The sequence below is a fragment of the Myxocyprinus asiaticus genome, chromosome 15 (genome assembly GCF_019703515.2).
Source record: "Myxocyprinus asiaticus isolate MX2 ecotype Aquarium Trade chromosome 15, UBuf_Myxa_2, whole genome shotgun sequence".
Lineage (NCBI taxonomy): Eukaryota > Metazoa > Chordata > Actinopteri > Cypriniformes > Catostomidae > Myxocyprinus > Myxocyprinus asiaticus.
Window position 1 is genome coordinate 1,694,368 of NC_059358.1, and position 21,435 is coordinate 1,715,802.

Here is a 21,435-nt window from a genome sequence, read left to right on the forward strand (position 1 = left end):
GATATATATTTACACTTAATTCATGTGTTAATTTCTGTTTTAGGAGCACTTATTATTACAGCAATTAATGCTTAATAAAGGTTGTAATAAAGTACAGACTTAATTGCTAAGTATTTTGCGTAATCTAAAGTGAGTGCTGTAAATGCCAAATAAAACATTTATTAATGATCAGTTATTCTTGGGGGCCTGGGTATCTCAGCGAGTATTGACGCTGACTATCACCCCTGGAGTCACGAGTTTGAATCCAGGGCGTGCTGAGTGACTCCAGCCAGGTCTCCTAAGCAACCAAATTGGTCCGGTTGCTAGGGAGGGTAGAGTCACATGGGGTAACCTCCTCGTGGTTGCTATAATGTGGTTCTCGCTCTCGGTGGGGCGTGTGGTGAGTTGTGCGTGGATGCCGTGGAGAATAGCGTGAAGCCGCCACACGCACTACGTCTCCACGGTAACGTGCTCAACAAGCCACGTGATAAGATGCATGGATTGACGGTCTCAGACGCGGAGGCAACTGAGATTCGTCTTCCGCCACCCGGATTGAAGCGAGTCACTACACCACCACAAGGACTTAGAGCGCATTGGGAATTGGGCATTCCAAATTGGGAAGAAAAGGGGAAAAATAAAAAATAAATTAACAATAAACAAATGTTTACAAATACTCTATATGGTGTAGTTATTTTTGAGACAAAAAAAAAAAAAATACAAAATTGGTGTAAATAAAGCTGCATATTTAACTGAATAACAATGAAGTTTGTTTTAGATGCAATTATTTAAACTTTTGACTTTTAAAAAAATTTTTTTTTTAACAAAATATAGAATGTTTTTAGTTTCTCCAAAATCACAAAATCATTTCAGTCTTTCCATTCCTTCACAAATAAATAAAATATTAGTACACAGGTACTTTTATTTTGATAGTGTGACTCATCTGCTCCGATAATTTTCTCACCAGCCAGTTTCCTGTAGAATTGATCCACTGATTACCAGAATACATCTTTACAAATCAGTCTGATTTATTTGAGCAAGCTGACACACACACACACAAAAAAAAATAAAAAAATAAAATAAAAAACATTCACAGTAGCACGATCTTTGATTTTTGACGTGAATGAAAACGAGGCTGTGAGGGATAGACTCTTCAGTATCAAAGCCCTTTTGGTGCGAGTTTGTCTACTGAAATTTCTTGGAAATAAATTTCTAATTTATCATAATCAAAACGATCCAGAAACACTTTAAACGACTGTCCAACCACTGAAGAGACTGTACGTCTATCCCTCACAGCCTCGTTGTCATTCCCGTCAAATCAAAGATGGCGCTTCCGTGAATAAGGTTTTTGATGTGAACTAAAAATAACACGCAGCGTACACAAACAGCAGTAACTACTTTCTAAGTTCATTTTAAAACATTTTAAACATATTTCGGTTGTTTGCGAGTGTGAAATCAGGTTTCGCATTCCTGTCACAAAGAACGCGAAAGGGATTTCAAAATAAAAGTCAAATGACAACGCATTTAATTTTTTTTTAATAAAGTGGATTGAGGGAAAATATTCTTACGATTCTGAGTAAAACATTTAAAAAGAATAAAAAAAGTACTATTGTAGGGTAGTTGTCACAAGTTGTGGTAGTGAAGATGAAGACGCGATGGATCTATTTGCAGGGTTTAATGAAGACAATGGAGATATAGAACAACGTGGAGTGCCACAAACTAAATAAACACACTATCACAAGTCTTACATGGACAAGAACCAACAACCAATGAACAAAACTGGAGGGTATTTATACACATAGAACTAATGAGGGGATGGAAGACAGGTGTGGATGATGAGGAACAGCTGGTAGTGATGAGGGTAGTGCACTGTGGGAGATGTAGTCCGGGAGGAAACTTCAAAATAAGAGTCCAAGGTAAACACGAGGGAGACAGAACATGACAGTAGTAGCTTAATACACCATATACCATTTTACTAATTGATGTTCTTACGTAAGAGTATTACACAGCACTATATGGCACTTTAAAGAACACCATGGTATTCTGGTATAACCATGTTATTTTTGGTTAGTGTATTATTTTTGAGAAGCTATAAAGCTGAAGATTGAACCATTTGGTCTTGAAGTTCCTTCCTTTGAAGTTAGTTGCTTTGAAGTTAGTTATGGTTCAAGAAAGACCAAGATACTAAATATTCTATTAAATAATATATAGTATAATAATAACAACAACCACAAAACACCTCTGATGTTATGAAAATTGTTTTTTTTTTTAAATTTAAATATATTTCCAAAATCATTTCTGTGTTGTCATGAAAGTAAAACAGTGTCTTAAAAATGTAACAGATTAAAAACCTATTTAAACTATTTGTATCTATCCATAGATCCACTGAAATTACTGGCGCTGTACAGATTGAGCGTATGCATAGAAAAGAGTGTCGTAACTATTGCTTTGTTCAAATAGTAATTCAAATTGTGATATTTGGTGTTTTTCTCCTCACATGTCAAGTATTTCAAAGTTATTGTCTCTCTCTCTCTCTCTCTCTCTCTCTCTCCTCTCCTCTCTTATTGATCTTTAAAGCATTTCATGAATTCAGTATAGCTGATGTGTCAGCAGGTCTGGTCCACTGGAAAGTATGCATGGTACATGATCTTCACATCTCTTCTGAATCCAGCGTGACACCGAGTCTAAAGCCCACAGGGATGTGATCTGTCAAACCAGCCAGCTGGGTCACGTACGTAAACTCTTCCACTTCCTGAACGGGGGAAAAGACAAATATTTAAAGCACTTACTGTGAGTACTGACTCTTTTATTAAATACCTAATAAGAGAAGGCGATCAAGGGTAGATCATTTATGACTATTGTAGCGTGCACTACACCAAGTTTTTTAAATTAAACATTAAAGGAATAGTGTAGCCTAAAAAATAAACCCGTGCAAAACTTTTCCATACAACAGAAGCCTTGCAAAGCTTTTAAAGAGCAACAGACAGAAATTTAAGTCGTTATTCAGTGATAATCTTCCCCGCCGTGTTCAATTTAAAAATGGTATTGTTCTCGTGCATGTTGTAACTGAACGTGATTCTATGAATAATGAGATTTGAGAGCTGCAGCAGAGGGGAAGATTTTCAGTGAATAATGACTACATTTGGGTCTGTTCCTTACACAAATGTATTGTATGACTTCAAAAGCACACTTGTACGGATTTCTTTAATGATGCTGTTTTTTAATGGTTGTTATCAGTCATTTTTGGAGCTTGTATGGAAAAGAGCAGCATGTGGGTTTGGAAATAATGACAGAATTTGTATTTTTTCGGTGAACTACTCCTTTTAACAAACACAAGTAACTGTCAACAGGAAACACACTGTTTTGCAGTGACTGGAGATGGAGTTCTCTCGATACAGAAGATAATCAATCCGACGTCCCACCCAGGGTTGATTGGGCTCGGGGTAAACCATGGGGATGCCGATCATGGGGACCGGTGGGGATAAATACCCTCTGCGCAGTTCTTCACTTTCCAAAGTTCTGCAACAAAACCAGAGAAAAACGCTGCTTCAGTTTCAAGTTTGCTTCATCAAAACATATTTAAACAAGGCAGGTTTGTTTATGGTGTCCCTTATTTAACCGTCAAAATAGGGCTCGGTGACACAGACTATACAACCCCAATTCCTAAAAAGTTGGGACAGTATGTAAAATGCTAAAAAAACAAGAAGGAGTGATTTGTCAGTTCTATTCACTCTGTGCTATATTGAAATCACTACAAAAACACATTATTTTATGTTTTTTTGTTGTTGTTTTTTTAATATACCCTTATTACCACACCCCCATACCATGACACACACAGGCTTTTAGACTGTAGTCATTTTCCACTTAGGCCAGGAGAAAACGATGGCTGTTTTTTGCCTGTTTGTTTAATAACCCCTGTTTCACATCACCTTATTATTTCAACTTGTCTTATTGTTATTAGTCCTAATAGTCTCAACAAAAAAAAAAAAAAATTGATGTTGTGTTCCGGGTAATTCAACTGGGGGAAAAAATCCTTTACTTTGTTCACATATGGTACCTGAAAAAACACACAAAAAATGTTTGACCATTTTCTTTACATTTTTTATTTTTATTTTTGGTTTTATTTCACTTTGTTACACTTGTTCTGTTCCCGGTCAAAAATGACCGGCCATTGGAAATGAATGGATATGACTACAAAATACAGAAATATTAAGTTTCAGGAGCATCACAATCCTTTAGATGAGCACATATGTGGATGTGTGTTTGCACACACAAAGTCCATAGACACACACACACACACACACACACACACACACACACACACACACACAAAATGTGTGTTGAGTGCCCTTTTGTGCATCATCTTTCCATGTACACTCTTTAAGGAATATTTCAAGATCTACTTAACATATTATGTTATGTTTGGGCTCGTTTGAATCGGGATAGTCTGCTGTAAGTCATTGTCTATGTTATATGTATGTTTTGGGAAGTAATAAGGAAAATGTGACAAAAAGCCACTTCTGTTTATTATATTTATGTGTGTCTGTAGGAATTTCATACACTATTCACTGCAGTTTCACCTCTGAGTGAAACAAATGTACTCATTGCATTTTACAATTTGAGACCTTTCCAACGATATATAACACATGGACATCTCATCTTTTTTATGGTTTTACCAACTCTGAATATAACTGTTGTGATAACAAATTTGCAAATGATGAGAATGAAACAGTTCTAATCTGTCAGCAAATCAAAAAGCGTTATTTAAGAATTAGTAAGATCAGCTATATGCATTGTAATGTCCAGATTATAGGCTTTAAAATGACACCTATTTTGTTCAGATCAAGCAAGTGGTTATTAATTTATTATGTAATAATTATTATGATTTTTGTTTTACGCAGGGAGTGCCCCCCACTGGCCTGGTATAAGTAATAATTACTAAAAAAAGTTGTTAAAAAGATCTAATGCAATATCTTGTGATAATATTTGCAATATGAGAGATTTATAAACAATCTTAGTGGGCCGGTCATTTTTGACCGGGAACTCAAAATGTGTTAGAACAAAATGAACACAACAAGAGTTAAACTCACAAGGTAAAACATCGAATAATTTGTTGTGCTTTCAATATAGCACTGGGTGAACAGAATTTACAAATCACTCCCTTTCTTTGTATTAGCATTTTTCATACCATTCCAACTTTTTTGGAATTAGGGTTGCATACACAATATAATCATGATGATTTTGCATTTATCATGCAATTAAGCAATATCATGAATATTGTGCTGATTTTAAAGCGCTGCAGGGTCACATTTTCACATTCACGTAAATTACAAACATCTGTAACCACTACAAGTTAAGTTTGCACTTAAGAGGTCACAAATCGTAAATACGATGTGATGTGCGTTCAATAGATTTTAGTCAGAAAGAACCAACCTGTTTTACAATTTCAATGCACCAATGCAATAAAATAAAGAGGAAAGTCATGCATTAGGTGTGTATTTAATGCTTTTTCTCTCTATTTTAGCATTTTTTTGTGGCCACATATAATGATGGGAAATGCAGTTTTGTTGCAAATGCTTGTCACTATTTAAACCAGCTAAAGTTTTATAATTATTCTTTATTAACAGTACAACAAAATTCATACAAACTGAATTGCGCAGTGAAAAATCGTCAAGAATCATGGTGGAGGCAATAGTTTATGGTAATACGTTTTACTTAAATTGATTCCCAGCTCGGAAAGACGGGGCTCAAAGAAAATCCAGAGTTTCCCATTTGTAATTATGACTGTGACGTGCGCTTAACTTGTAAATATGATCATTCCGACATGACCTGAACCCACTGTTTTACATATTTAGTAACGTGTAACCGAGGAAATGTCTGTCAAATGCACACAACTCCCACATAAATAAAGGCTCTACGTGAAAGTGTAGTAAACACGACAGAAATATGTATTTTTCTATTGTACAAAACAAATCTAATCCTCAAAATAATAATAATAAATATAGCTGCAAGCAGCAATGCGGATTCCTCCTCAAAACGGCAAATTATGTAAAAATTGACATAGTAGAGACATGTACTTCACACATGTACACAACATTTCATTAATTTGTTATTAAACATTGCAAGAGTCTTCATATGAACTGGTGATTGAATCAAAGTATCGGTTTTATGACTAGTGGATTTATAAAGCATTATTTTAGCATTAGCGATAAATAATAGTAAACTGTAATTCTGTCATCTTTTGACATATCAAGGTGAAATTTTGCACAGTACTTCAGAGTGATGTCATCTTGAAGCCTGTTAGGTTGGAAAAAACATTAGTCAAAATGGCATTTGATTTTTTGGACATATGGATATTGAGACAATGTGGACATTTACATAAATGCGCACCTTTCAGCCATTTTGTATTGTATTCATTTTTGCTAAATATCAAATTGAAAGACATGTATCCTACACATACATACCGAGTTTCAAGTCAATTGGAGCTATGGTTCAGGAGGAGTAGATTTTTGTAGTTTTGGACAAATTTGTATTGTACAGGAAAATCCATCATGGTGGACTTTATGGGTTCTAGAGGCTTTTTTGTTCCTCATGAGAAATGAAGCATATATACCAGGTTTCAGAAATTTTGGACTTATGGGGTGGAAATGGCATCACTTTGAAAATGGACAAATTGGGGTGTGGCCTGTAGCGCCACCTATAGGCTCACGTGGGTCATTTTTGGTGTGGTAGTTACTCGTGGCCTGTAGTATCAATGTGCCAAATTTCAAAACTTTTTACCAAGGATATCTTGAGTTATTGGGACATTTAAGCTACAGGAATAAGAAGAATACTAACAAAAACAATAGGTTTCCTCTTACCGGAGGAATCCTAATAATTCAGTATTATTATAATGATATTCAACTTGACTGGGTCACAAAAAATAAGTGAAGTTGTAGCTTTTGCACACCCTGTTCATGCACAAACAAAATATTTTGGTAAGAATATATGAAGGAGAATAAGGATTTTATTATTGTGTATTGTTGCATTGGTGCATATAAATAGCATCACTTCATTTTCACTTCTTGCATTAGACATTTTGAATATACTTGGCTACAATGGCTTTTTTGTTTTGTTGAAAAAAAAGGTTCCTCTGACTGACAAAATCACTCTTTTAAGCTATTTCAGAGCACATACATAAATATCGAGATATCAGCAGGCAAAAAAATATCAAGATATAATTTTGTAGCCATATCGCATAGCCGTACATCAAAAACTAGACTTTTCAATTCAAGTCTGTGGTAAATGTTTGATCTCACCGCTGCAGGTTGTCGGGGGTCAGCACATTCTCATGATAGAGTGTTGGTTGTTCCAATAGGGTCCCTACAAATTAAAACACGATACGTTTTTGTTCAACATCTCAACGCATCAGTTGAGGAACAAAAACCAAAGCACTTTTCACTCCTATACAGTATGTACATGTATTCTATGTGGTTTTCTGACAACTGATGCCACACGTGTTGACAGTCATTCATGGTGTAAATGAGAACGTTACCAATGACCCAGGGCTTCTCTTGACCCGGTCCAGCTCTGCAGGGGTCTCTGTAGTCTTCAAACAGACCGTGCCTTTGCTCCAGATTGTTATCTACACATATACAATGATATATGAGAACATAAGATATGCCAGTATTCAATTTATTATTTCTATTCTTACTGTAAAACTGTACAGCATGTGGTGCATTTGTTTAAAACATACCAGGGGAACAGTTGTCAAAGTTGAAGTCTCCGCACAGCACATCAAATATCACCATTTCATCAGCTTTCTTGGTCCCTGCTTGAAACTCATTGATCCATTTAGTCAGCATGTTGAGCTGCTCAAAGCGTATCCCTCCATGTCCTGTTTAGAACCAAACAAACACCAGCAATGTCTTCATATTCCTCATTTGAAGAAAGTTTGATAATAGTACAATTTGAAATGCTTCAAGGTGTAAGTCATTCCAAATCCACAGATATTAACAATCCTTCAGCTAGGGACGGGAATCGTAAGGACTTTAACGAATCCGATTCCTTGACGGTTCCATTAACGATTCTTACTTTTGAGGAAGAAATATTTGGAAATACATTTTTATTGCTTTCAGCTGTCTGTTGCCAAATGAAGAGATTTCAACAGAGCAACAATTCTTGCAAAAGGTGCATTTACGCAGATGTTTTAATGATGTTAAGATTTTTAGAGGCATAAATGCAATCCAATAATTGGTCCTACTCTAACTATAGGCTATTTTAAATAAAATATATATATACTGTATAAACAAAACAAAAATGTGTTGACATTTTTCATTCATTAGGGGTCGAAGCACCAAAGTTGCTGGAACCCTTTTGTATTTGTTAAGATTTTCTTCTTGTTATTCTTTTTCTACCCAAAAACTCTAAGTCCTAGAGACACCAAATTTGGCAGGATGGTCCCAAATCCTCCCCACTACTCAGGCACATACACACATCCCCATCCGACCCTAGGTGGCGATGTAATAAGGCTATTTACGTTTTTACATATCTCTGGAATTTCTTTGTTGGTGGTAATGAAATAATTTATTTGATGTTTTATTTGATTAATTTACTAATATCTTCTGAATGCAAAGTCCAAAGCCAATCCAATTCCAGCAGCTAATAAAGTGTGTTGTGAAGGACCGATCCTAATGAAATTTGGCTTCCACTTACAGGTTGCCAAAATTAGGCTTTACTCCAAATTTTGTGATAATCGGCCACATGGTGGCTCTATAATAAGCTAATTCACCTTTTTGCTTATACTGTAACTCCAGAACCGTAGGTGCTAGAATAAAATGGTTTATTTCCTTTGAATTATGGTCAACTAATCTTGAGACAGTGGCGGTCAAACAATCCTCGCAGATTTTTGATATATCAAACCATTCACATGTAAAGAATCAACAAATCTGATGCCGAGGACGCCAAACATGAAGTGAGGCTGTTTCTTTACACGCTATGAAATTTGGTATATGTCATAAGCATCATGTCTTGAGGGACCCTCATCATTTTGGATACAATGCCACCTACTGGTCAAGAAGTCTGAAAACATTTTTTTATTTTTGCTTAGAACTTTTAAGAAATTTGGTTTAAAATCATGAGACTGGCTTCTTTGGACTCCTTAGGACAAACCGAGTGCGTGAATACCAATTTTACCTTGGTTGGCCAAGTCTAAAAATGATGTCTAAATGGTATTTTTTCGAACTCATCCTGGGCCGTTTGTCTGATTCACGCATCATCTACAGACCCTCCTGAAAAAAACGTTGTCAAAGGGATTTTGACTCGTTAAGTCATTCGGAAGATACAAGATATTACGCTTTCGGGTGTGGGCCATAATGACCTACTGGCCTGTATCTTGTGAGTGCAATATTCAAACTTAACAAAACTTGGTACACATGGACAACAGACCATTATATGGTCACATGCCAAATTTAATCAATTTATGTTTATAGGAGGTGCTATAACTTAATCAAATCCTATTTATGCAACTGTGATCAAAGCAGTTTACGTTTTTCATCAAAACAACTGTGTCCACAGCATCCACAGGATCTATTCTTTCAAATTTGTTTGTTATTAATATGGTCATCTTCTCCACATGTGCTTGGATCCTGAAAATTGCCACTTGCGGCTATATTTCAGTTGTTTTTATTAAATTCCACTGATTCCAACCAAATTTGTAATGTTTAGGCCTATCTTTAACTAGCATTGTCATATGAACAACCAGTCAGTAACTCCCCTGACTGAAGTGTTTTTGATTCTCTAAAAATAACAGGCTCGTTAGAGTCATTTGTTCATGAACCGGACTACACTGGTCACGCAGAGCGTTTCGTGCTGTAGAATCAAAATAATCGTCTCATAAGAGTCATTCGTTCGCCGCTGAATTGCGCAGCAGGAAACAGTTGTCAAAGTATTTACAGTAAGTACAGTGTTCGTCTGCATCGGCCAGAAAACACACTTTAAAGTACCAAAAGACGGAACCAAAAAACTAAAAAAACATACGGTTTCTATTTTATTTATTGATTTTTAAGAAACGGTTTCTCAGTTCCCAACCCTACCTTCAGCATACAAAAATACTGTCTCTTAACCATTGAGATTCCACACAAATCAGCGATAATTGAATACAATAAATGACAATAAAGCAATACACCATTTGTTTCACAGGTAAGGAGGGGTGTTTCTTTGACTCAGCACAAAGCAGAATGCTTAAAAACTCCCTCAGACATGGTAAAATTACTGCTTCATAAAACGGTGGCAACGGCAATAAAAGGCCCCAATGTTCAATAAATAGTAACATTTATTTTTATAAATAATATGATTCTTTCACCAAGTAAAATAATGCATTGGTGTCTGAAGGCTGTTTAGGGTTGTTAAGCAATGTAGCAACTTGTCGCATTAGTATAGAATGTGCAGTGACAAATGGAAATATATTGGCAATTATACACCGACTCTGATCGTGGAATGTCCAATCAGAATTTAGAGTCAAAACAATCTGTTTTATGATAAAAGGTATAGTTAACAAAAAAAAAAGATCACCCTCTTGTCATTCTAACACACAACTTTCTTTCTTCAATAGAACACAAATAGAGATATCAGGGAGAATGTTCATTTCAGTCACAGAAAGAAAGTCATATGGGTTTAGAACAAATTAGGGTGAGTAAATGATGCCAGATTTTCCATTTTTGGGTGAGCTATCCCTTTAAATGCACCTAAACAATAGCAACACACTTGCCTTCAGGAGCATGTAGGTGAGTGCAGTTAAAATAGCCAACCATTTTCTTGTCTCCTTTTTGCAACCCTATTTCCACCTGAAGAGAATTTTTTTAAACAAGTTTAAAAAACACTTTTTAGTTTAGTTTCCTTATTTAAACATTCTAATGATCACAGGCATTATAAAACGAGGATGTAGCACCTTTACAGAGAGCAGGCCTTTGGCGGCCAGTGCATCTTCTCTGTGGCCGTTGGTAAAGCAGTTGTACCGGGCCTCAATCACGGGGAAGCGACTGGCCACGAATAATCCACTGTTAAAAAATTTGAAAGAGGAGCAGGTTCCAGGTGGCTGCCCTGCATAAACACCGACATCATAGATCACATGACCATAGAGCGGTCCGAGAGCCCGCATGAGTTTGAAAGCAGCTCTCTTATCGAAAACTTCCTCCAGGCACACAATATCCACAGTGGGCGGGAACAAAGCGGACACTTCCATCGGAATGTCGCCTTGTCTGTGCACTTGGCTGCCATGCTGGTTGGAGTTTTGGTTGCAGTTGGGTTCTTTGGAATTCCTTGTGGAACTATTTGGAATATTTCCATCCGGTTCAACGTCCCCCGTCTCTCCTGCGTTGGAGTCTACTGATCCATACGTGGATGGGGCGGCCTGTGGAAGCAGACTGCTGGATGGCATCACCGTGCCGCAGCTACTCGGAGAATCCACAGAAATACAGATGTGAGGGCGCGTCACACCTTGGACGATGTTTTGTCCAATGATTTCGGCACGTTGCTGCGTGTGTCCAAGGTTGTTGAAGCGCGCTAGGCTGTCGGGCAGTAGGCACAGGTTGGCCGATACGAATCCGAAGCTGACTTTACCCGTCTCCTCCCACCGGGCATTCCGGTCCTCCATGGGGATAATTGGTACCTGTTGGTGGTACGAGAATGGCCTGCGTACTGCTTGCAGAGGCGCCCATAGCACAAACCCCAGGAGGGCGAAGGGTGTGGAAATTACGAATAAGATGAAAAAGAGGATGGAGCCGAAGATGACCTGAAGTGGAAGGAGCTGCTCGCGCCTCTGCATGCGCTCCAGAGTGGTGAAGACACAGTTGGCGATGAGGCGGTCCAGGAACCAGTAACACGGGAAGATGAGACCCCATCCTACAGCATGGAGAACTTCCAAAACACCATCGGAGAAAGGTGACTCTCTCAAAGACATGCCTCAGTACCGGACTCCACAGCAAGACGTCTTCTCATCTCAAATCTTCCAAATGTGCTCTTGAATCCTGTAGAGAAATGACAAATCATGTGAACAAAAAATGTGAGTAATGTTCCTTTCATTTTCATTGTAACTGATAACTAGATACAGCAAGAATGACATGTGTTCAGGCCTCACGGCCTGTTATACCGGAGAAACACGTTCTCATAACCTTTAGCCGGAGTTTATTTAGACATTTCTACCTGTTTACAGGATTAGTAAAAAAAGAAAAGATTAGGTCATTATTGACACCCTTCATATCGTTCCAAACCGGTTTGACTTTCTTTCATCCATGAACCACAAAAGGAGAATTGCTGAAGAATCATAATGCAGCCGTTTCCATACAATAACATTTGTTTCCATAAAAGAACAAAAAAAGCCCTATTAAAGCACCATAAATGTAGTCCATGTGATTTTTGCGCTATATTCCAAGTCTTCTGAAGCCATTCGGTAGCATTGTGTGAGGAACAGTCCTAAATGTAACTTATTCATTCCCAAATCAAATCATTCATGCAAAATGAAATATGTCATAGGATGTCAATCACCCCATTTACACCCGGTATTAAAATGCATTTCAGGTGATCAGATCCCAAAAACCACGTATGAAGGTAGTCAAAAACTCATGTGACCTCATTGCATTTGAGGTGTAAACAGTAATCCGTCTTGAATGCATCCCAGACAGTAGCGAAGAGCCATCCCTCACCTGTCAATCAACCGCTACCCTAAAACAAGAGTGTAAACTTTGCCGGTAACATTCTGATTTAAAAGGACATAACCGTCCGATTGGAAAATTTTAAAAAGCGGAGAACTTCACAGATCTTCTTCAGTGTGTCTGAAATCAACATGCAGGGTCACCGATGAGAAGCACGAACATCTGAAGCTCAGTTAATACAGAAACTCCACCAAAATAACAGGGAATTCTGTTGAAATGTTGCGTTTGTGCTTAGATTACATTTCAGATGCATTTGGGAGAAACATCGAGCCATGCTTTCTTTGTCTTTTCTGACTTGGTTGTGCTTTAATGTCATGCAGTAACACACTGATGTATGCCATCATGAAATCAGAGACCCTCCCCTCGAAATCCGATCACAAGTGGTCACAGGAGACGTATTTAAACGACCAGGTCTACAGTGATGTGTCTCACCTGACCACATGTGATCGGTTCATCCGAGACTCATCTTAATACCAGGTGTAAATGATGTCGATAACGTCAAACCGGACGCCTTACTGGTACTTTTTTTTGTCTTTTTTGGATTTTGACAGATGTGGTCACTATGAACTGTAATTGCATGGAAAAGATTTTTCAAATTTCTCCTGTTGTGTTTCACGACAGAAAGTGAATCATACAGGTTTGGAATGACATCAGGATGAATAAATAATGACAGACTTGTTATTTTTGAGTGAACTATCCCTGTACGTGCAATGAAGTATGCTTCAGGCCAAATTAAAAAAAAGACAGATTAGACTAGATGATTCATAATGTCAACACCATCTTTTCTGTGGTCTCATAGACAATGATGTCTTTCTTTGTAATATTAGTTTTAATTATTTATAGACGCTTTAGCTATTATTCACAAGATGAAAAGGACGGATAACAAACCAATTTTTAATTTTATTTTGGTAAAATGACTTTTTGACAGTAGAACTGTATAAAACAGGAAAGCAATGAGAACTCTGCTATAATGTGCGAAATGTAAAAAAAAATTTAATTGTACGATGTTGATTGTAATTGTATTAAATTTTGTTCATGGACCGTTGACAAATAACATTTTCCGAGATAATACAAATTAGAAATATATATTTTTTTAAATCACGTGTCAAGTCTGTCGAAATTTAATCTTTGTGTCCATGTTTTAATTTTACAATAAAAATGTAAAAATTAAAAAACGAATTTTCAAGATTTTTAATTTTCATCATTCCAACAAATTTTTTCGAACATATTTTTCAAAGTAAAAACGTTTATACAAATATCATGAATTTTTGAGTCAAGAATATCAAAAAGTTTTTTGTTTTTTTTTTACTTTTACACTCTTGAGGGTCTCCACTCTGTTTTAAGTTTTTGTTGTTGTTGTTGTTGTTGTTTTTCACATGACAACAACAACAACATAAATACCTAGGTTACACCACATGACTGATTTGGTGGACAAAAGTTTTTCAAACCTTAATAATATTTTAAAACAAAATGGTTTCGCTGCGTATTTTTTTAAAGAAATAACACTTAAAGATTATTCTGCAATACTCATGTCAACATTTCTTATTGTCACGGTCCTGTCACTCTGTCAGTGTGGGTTTTGGTCTGACAGGACCGTGGCATCATCGTCCCATGTCTGTCTTGTGTTTCATTGCTTGTCTTTGTGTGAGCGCACGGTTTCGGTTGTATTCCCTGCCGTGCACTCTTCGGTCCGTCTTGTTTCATGTCAGGAGCATGATGTCTGGATCCAGACTTCCTGTCTGGTTCGGTTTCGGTCTGTGTCGGGATCCGGACACTCATGCTCCATGTCTGTCTGTTACTGACGTGGGTGCATCGTGCTTATGTCATCTTGGCAGCATGCACACGCATCAATAGTTTGTCGGTCTCTTGTGAACACGGGTGCACGTTCCGTTGCGTGCCCGGGTCACGAGCTGTCTTCATGTTGTGCTGAGGTTAGGTCACTTTGGTCTAAGGTGTCGGGTGTGTGTGTGGCTGAACTCTCGCACAGGTGTCCTGTCTTGTTTTTGTCACGACGTACACTCAGGTTTCGTTTAGTGTGAGAATGCGTGGCATCGCTTTGTTTGGCGTTGCAACGCATTCTCTCATCTTGTTTGTCGGATGGCATGAGCGTTTATCGCCTTATTGTCTTGGCGATGTGCCATTCAGGTGTTTTGTTGTCTTGTGAGAGCATGTTTTTGCTTGTTTTTGTATCGCCGCATGTCTCTCTGTCTTACGTCATACCCCGCCTCCTTGTTTGCCCATTATTAATTTATTAGTCACACCTGCCCTGTCTTGTTAACCTGTTGATTTCTCTCCCTATTTAAGTCTCCTCGTGTTTGCTGTCCAGTGCCAGTTCGTCTTGTTTGTTCTCCCTTGACGGTCCTGCCAGTCGGTCTTGTTTTTCTCTTTCCCTGGTTCCTGTTCCCCGTTTCCCCGGCCCAGCCTGGATTATTTACTTTGTGTTTTTCCACTTCGGGGTAGTTTATGTTTGAGTTTGAGTTTTTCCCATTTATTTTTTGTATTCAATAAATTCCTTTTTTGTACCTCTGCTACTGGGTCCTGCATCTGCATTTCGTGACACTTATTTGCCAAGAATTTCAGCTTTTAATGTTTTGTTTTTACAGTCTCCGGATGGGTACACCACATGACATTTTGTCCTTTTATTCCCAGAAAAACAAATATCAAAATGACTTGTTTTCAAACGGTGACTGAAAACATGTTCATCATAGTAGAGGTGTATTAAAATATTTTTATTGTATTTTTTGAATAACTTAATAGATCTGTGGAAAAAAGGTCACGTCATTGGGCAACATGTTCAATGTGTTGAATCTTGTCAATAAAAAAATAAAATACAGTCAATGGTGCATTCTCTAGAACCCAATAAAAACTCCAAAAATAAGACTTGTGCTATATAAATAATAATATTCAGAGTAATTTGCAGTTGGTTTGAAATCTTCAGGTCAAATGGAGTTTAATTGATTTATATGGATAAAATATGTACATAAAAAATACCCAATAAAAATTCCAAAAATAAGACTTGAGTTTAATTGATTTAGAGTATTACTCACATTTAAAGTTCTAAAATTATTATAAAATTTATTAAACGTATATTCCCCAAACGGGGTCTTGTGCTTCTGAGCATTTCAATATTAGTTATGATGTTATAACGTCATATGATTAAATTGTTTAATTGATTTATAAGGCTAATTATTATTACTATTATTATTTTTTAAATTTAAGACTTGTGCAATGCAAAGGACTGTTATTTATGTATATATAAGAGGGTTTGAGCTCAAAACATGAAATGCACAGAGAGATTAATGGTTATGAAACCAAATGTCCAACAAATGTACGACTCTAAACTAACTTTCCTGCAGTCTCGTGCACTCTTACCTGGTTGAACGCGGCTGGTGTGCACCGAGAGATCATCTTTGCTTTGAACATGAGTCGGTGTGGATAATCTTATTTTTCATAACTTGTCCGTCCTGTTCATTGAATAAATCGCTCTTGTTTTCCTTAGAGTATCTCATTCTTGCTCGTATCCCTCCAGCGGTTTCCACATGCATGCGTTCAGTGGGTCATGCGCGCTCCCGTGCACATCCCAATGCGCGTTCACAATCAATCTGTAAACCCTTTTTGACTTCGTGTTTGTTGGCGTGCACGAGAACCATACATCACCACATAAATATTGTACAGTTATTAAGGGATTATTCCCAGTTAAGACACTAACTGTCTATATATGAATTATGAGCAATTTGAAAGTGTCTTAGTATTTGGCATGTGTTGCTTTTGCTTTAATGGCTTCCAAAGACATGAAGAAAACATGCTGATCATGATTTGAGAATATTCCAAAGTGCATCTTGTGTGCTTTCAATGGAAGGAAGAAAGCATTTACAATAGAAGTCAATGGGGTCAATATTTTTGGAGTTTATTAAAGGAAGAAATGTGAAGCTTATAATTTTATAAAAGCACTTACATTAATTCTTCTGTTAAAACTCATGTATTATTTGAGCTGTAAAATGGTTTAAGTCATCTTTTTAGGGTTTACGGTGTTATATCGCCATGGCGATGAAGTTGTTAAATTGGCTATATCTTTCCACAGATGCGGTTAGTAAGTGATTTAATCACAGTAAAATCATGTTAACACACATATTGTTTATGTCTTGTGTCTATACTTTTGAAACAGTGAGTATTTTAATGTTTACACATTGATCCCATTGACTTCCATTGTAAGTGTCTCACTGGAACACAGATTTGTGCTTGGAATGAGACAAAATTAATGTTTGTGGTATTCAATATCGTGCCAAAAATGCTGTCGATTGCGCTTAACTTGTATTGAACCTGGAATATTCCTTTAACCTGATCAATAATTTGCTTGCATTTGATTAGTGACCTAAAATAGTGCAGAAACATAATATATATTTCTTCTTCACTGTATGTCATTAATTTTCTTAATTCTAAATGTTTCTAAATCCCAACTTTTTTTTCCTTTTAAATGTTTATTTCCAGGTTTAAACAGGAATTAAAAAAAGAAAAAAAAATTCAATGGATTTTCAGACTTTTGGTCCCGACTGTACGGTATATTTATAATGGATATTTAGGCCTTATGCACGTGGAAAGCAGAGGCGCGTGGATACAAAAATGGAGGGGAGTGGATTCAGTGACACCCAGGATGGAGAGGTATGGCGACCTTGGTGTGCGAACATGTTAAGTCTCATGTGTGTACAGAGATGGTTCCACCTCTAAAAAAACTATATTGTGCCCAAGACAAAAAATGACCAAAATGGCTATTGCGAGCGTGGATACCCCCTAGATCCGCCCCGATTAGATACCTAAAAGTAAAGAATATAGAAAATAAAAGTGGCATAGGGTCAAAATATTGTTTGTTTTATTTTCATATATTGAAAATAACCCTATTATTGCCCCATATTCCTCTGTGCTTTTTGTAAACATTGGACTATGTAGTCATGGATCAGCCGAACGCTTTTGAAGCATCTCACTTTGGTTGTGTCGCGTCTCACTTGTTTTCGGCATCTAAGTTATACGTAGTTTGAAACTTTAAAAAACACCTCTCGAAAACACTGCATTCTGTCTTTGAGAACAAAAGCACATCTGTGGAAGGTTGTGCTGCCTGCTTGTTGGTTTAACAAGGCGTGTTGCCTGTACAGCTGGAGCGCCGCTGACTGCCCCCTACTGCAACATCAAGGTGATACATCAAGCTTGAATTGGTTCGAACGAAGAAACATTCATTATTTTACATACACATTGGGGGCATGACTAATTGCGTTATTATTTTTTAATGCACTAAATCAACAGCACTAATTATAATTCAATTTTAATACAACAAGTATCTTGCATATTATTATATGTTAAATCTGACATTGCTCGTGTAAACAAAGAAGGCTCAGTGTTATCTTGCAATACGTTGTTTATTTGAAAGCATTGCTTTAGCAGGATCTGCGGGAAGGAGTTTCCTTACTGGTAAAGGAAGAAGGGTTATGCTGACTGAGTGCAGATGTCCGTACGCTCTCTACCACAGAAAGAGACTCTTCCCATCCTGTTTCGCCATGAAACACAGACAGCTGAGAAGAAGTAGGAGTTCTCTGAGCAGTTTGGATGGGGCAGTTTCAACAATCACTCTACGTAAGAACTTGGGATTGTTAAAGGCCGGTTCTTGTTCGCCGTACACGTCAGGCAGCTCCTTCAGAATGCCGAATGAGTTGACGAGAAACTCTGTGAAGGGGGGGTGCAGGGTGATGTTGTACCCCAGCGTACAAAGTCTATCCATGATCTCCATGTGTCGCTTTGACAGCTGAAACTTGTATTCTTCATCCACCTTTCCTGTCAGGGGGTGTGTGGAGACCTGATGTTCAACATGGGATGAGAGAGAATTTTCTGTGAAGTAACAAACACTCCCTCTCATTGCACTACACAGAATAATTATTCTGCTTGCCCCTTTGTAATAAAACACAACAGTTGAGTTCCCAGTGTAAAAGTCACATTTATTAATTTTTTTGCATAGAGAAACAAATAGTCAAATAATAGAAAAAATCTCAAATTCTGTATTGTGTTTAAGAATTCTGTGCTGGAAATTACACTGACATTTTTAACGTGTTTTAAGGCTTGCTAAGGCTGATTTTATAGCTAACATTTAATTGATCCAAAATACACACAATTAATTATTTTTATTAGTCCAGGTTACCTGCTCTATTTTATCACGTATGTTCTGCACGGAGAATCCATACAGTCTAGACTGTTCCCGGAAAACATATGAGAGGATTCGACGGTCCAGCTGGAAAGCAATTTCACCCAGTATCCTCCTCGGATCTGCAGGAATTAAACAGATTAACCGTCAGTACGCTATATGACAACAATACTGAGATTTAGTGTTTTATTTCAAAAGTTCAGAAAGTGTTTAGAGTCATCTACTTGCCTTCCAGTATGTGCATGTCTGTACGACAAGCCAAAATAAGGTGATTTATAATATACATCTGGACACACTTGACTGAATTTATCTTCCTCATGATCTTACTTTTTTTTTAAATCTAAAGTTTTATGCTTGAATGCCTGAAATTGCATTCATTTGTATTATTTCATTGTTTAAAAGTGTGGGTTGTAAAAATGACAGTGAGCAGGTGTGTCCAAACTTTTTTACTGGCGGTGTAAAATTATAGTTCGGCAAACCTTTCAGCTTCTGGCATATGAAGGAGCAGCTTGGCAGCTCTTCATTAGTGAGTGCAGATCCTTCTTGTGGGATGGTTGTATCTGTGTGAAGCAGGTTTAGGGGAGAGGACGTCTTGTGGGGCCTCATCAACAGGCCATTGCTTAATTTTCCCTCATCCACAGTGTCCTGCCAATTAATCTGTGTTCTCCTGTCTAAATTATAGGCAGTCACAATGATGATAAAACATTCTGCATTTACATTATAGTTGACTGATTGAAGGTGCACCATATACTTCCTTAACCTGAATGGCAGAGAGATTTCAATGTGCATATAGCCTACTGGTAATGTGGGACATCTGTTTAAGTGGGACATCTATCATTATGTGTAAAATCTTCCATTACTAAAAATCAGCATCAAGTTCATCATGAACTAGTATGGGATGACACTGATGTTGCCATTTGGATTATATTTTAAAAACGATGACAATGACGAATTATCAGAAAGTGTCCCACTTAAACTAAATTCACTCAAAGATGCCATGCATTTTATGATGTGCAATATTTCTAACTCACCAGCCTCAAAACATTATTTTGTCATGTAATTAGTTATATAATGTAGGCTATAATAAATTATGTATATCCTACTTTAGTATATATATATATATATATATATATATATATATATATATATATATATACTGTATATATATATTTCCATTTGAAAAGGGTTCTGATGTATTTATAATAATAATAATAATAATAATAATAAATAAATCTGATTTTACTACCCCAGGTACAATATACCAGGGGACACACTCACACAATAAAATAATTTTATGATTTACGCATTTTAATTTCATAACAAAATTCCGTCAAATTGAACAGAGTAATCTTTAATAAAATACAATTAAGAAAATCGTTCATATTTTAAGTTGTATTAATGTAATTTTGTTAAACATTACACAATTCGATTTGATGCAATTTTGTTATGAAATTGAAATGCGCAAATAATAATAAATAAATAAAAAATAGGCTAAAATATATATTTTTACTGATGTTTACTGAGAACTATTAATTTATTCAAAGTTTTGTCTTTCTGGTAAAATAAACTCTTCTCGGAAATCTCGAGATTATCGCACTGATAACATAAAATAAAAGCAAATATTGAAATTGTACATGCATACATCAAATTACCTGTATAACTGAACGGATCGTTAGTTGATGAAAAGCTGCATCGCTCCGATCGCTCCGTGTTTTCGGTATCGCGATCCAGCAGCGATAATTTCAGCTCGCGCATTTCGCGTCGCAGTTTTTCAACTTCCATCCGCAACGAAGAGTTATTTTCCACATTCATTGTGCACTGATCCACCAATGCCACAAATAACACAAATGATTTAACTTCTGTCTTTGAGAGACTTCGAGAGAGACAAACAGAACCACAAGAATCGGAAAATAAGACGTCATAAGCGAAACGCGTCATAAAAGCGTGGAATTGTTGTAAATGAATCTAATTTACAGGTAGAAAAAGCAATACCCAAAAACACTTAATTAGTCAATAAAATCTTGATTTCCTTCTCAAAAGTAAGCATATTGCATAAAAATGTATCAATAAAACAAATACAGCTCTTGAAAAAATGAAGATACCACTGCAAAATGATCAGTTTCTCTGGATTTACTATTTATAGGTATGTGTTTGAGTAAAATGAACATTTTTGTTTTATTCTATAAAGTACTCTCAACATTGCTCCCAAATTCCAAATAAAAATATTGTCATTTAGAGCATTTATGTGCAGAAAATGACAACTGGTCAAAATAACAAAAAAGATGTCGTGTTTTCAGACCTCGAATAATGCAAAGAAAACAAGTTCATATTCATTTTTAAACAACACAATACTAATGTTTTAACTTAGAGTTCAGAAATCAATATCTGCTGGAATAACCGATTTTCGTGCGTCTTGGCATGCTCTCTGCCAGTCTTTCACATTGCTGTTGGGTGACTTTATGCCACTCCTGGCGCAAAAATTCAAGCAGCTCGTCTTTGTTTGATGGCTTGTGGCCATCCATCTTCCTCTTGATCACATTCCAGAGGTTTTCAATGGGGTTCAGTTCTGGAGATTGGGCTGGCCAT

At 36.8% G+C, this 21,435-nt stretch overlaps 3 protein-coding genes across 3 annotated transcripts in view; 1 reads left to right on the forward strand and 2 right to left on the reverse strand.

Annotated features, from left to right (window-relative positions):
- LOC127453218 (E3 ubiquitin-protein ligase znrf2-like) overlaps nt 1–21,435 on the forward strand; it is a 425,349-nt gene that overhangs the window by 159,041 nt on the left and 244,873 nt on the right. The gene's annotated exons all lie outside the window — the stretch shown is intronic.
- Nucleotides 1,009–18,262, reverse strand: LOC127453132 (sphingomyelin phosphodiesterase 5-like). The gene is made up of 8 exons (XM_051719311.1): nt 18,124–18,262; nt 10,904–11,981; nt 10,724–10,799; nt 7,712–7,852; nt 7,511–7,600; nt 7,275–7,338; nt 3,336–3,495; nt 1,009–2,728 (listed from the first exon to the last, which is right to left on the reverse strand). Exons 2-8 carry the CDS (start codon nt 11,912–11,914, stop codon nt 2,627–2,629), a joined length of 1,644 nt encoding a protein of 547 aa, XP_051575271.1. The 5' UTR covers nt 11,915–11,981; nt 18,124–18,262; the 3' UTR covers nt 1,009–2,626.
- LOC127453200 (speriolin-like protein) lies at nt 17,905–20,973 on the reverse strand. Its single transcript, XM_051719438.1, has 4 exons — nt 20,502–20,973; nt 19,329–19,520; nt 18,847–18,971; nt 17,905–18,507 (listed from the first exon to the last, which is right to left on the reverse strand). The coding sequence occupies exons 1-4, from the start codon at nt 20,785–20,787 to the stop codon at nt 18,175–18,177; spliced, it is 936 nt and encodes a 311-aa protein (XP_051575398.1). The 5' UTR covers nt 20,788–20,973; the 3' UTR covers nt 17,905–18,174.

What these genes read in the sequence shown, in the direction of transcription:
- LOC127453132 (XM_051719311.1), bottom strand. Translation starts at nt 11,914, where the DNA reads ATGTCTTTGAGAGAGTCACCTTTCTCCGATGGTGTTTTGGAAGTTCTC. An exon ending in TCACCTACATGCTCCTGAAG is followed by an intron (nt 7,853 to 10,723) that starts GCAAGTGTGTTG and finishes GGTTCTAAACAG; the next exon opens with GACATGGAGGGATACGCTTT. An exon ending in AGAGAAGCCCTGGGTCATTG is followed by an intron (nt 7,339 to 7,510) that starts GTAACGTTCTCA and finishes TTTAATTTGTAG; the next exon opens with GGACCCTATTGGAACAACCA.
- LOC127453200 (XM_051719438.1), bottom strand. Translation starts at nt 20,787, where the DNA reads ATGACGCGTTTCGCTTATGACGTCTTATTTTCCGATTCTTGTGGTTCT. An exon ending in CATATGCCAGAAGCTGAAAG is followed by an intron (nt 18,972 to 19,328) that starts GTTTGCCGAACT and finishes TAATTCCTGCAG; the next exon opens with ATCCGAGGAGGATACTGGGT. An exon ending in TACGTGATAAAATAGAGCAG is followed by an intron (nt 18,508 to 18,846) that starts GTAACCTGGACT and finishes GTTGAACATCAG; the next exon opens with GTCTCCACACACCCCCTGAC.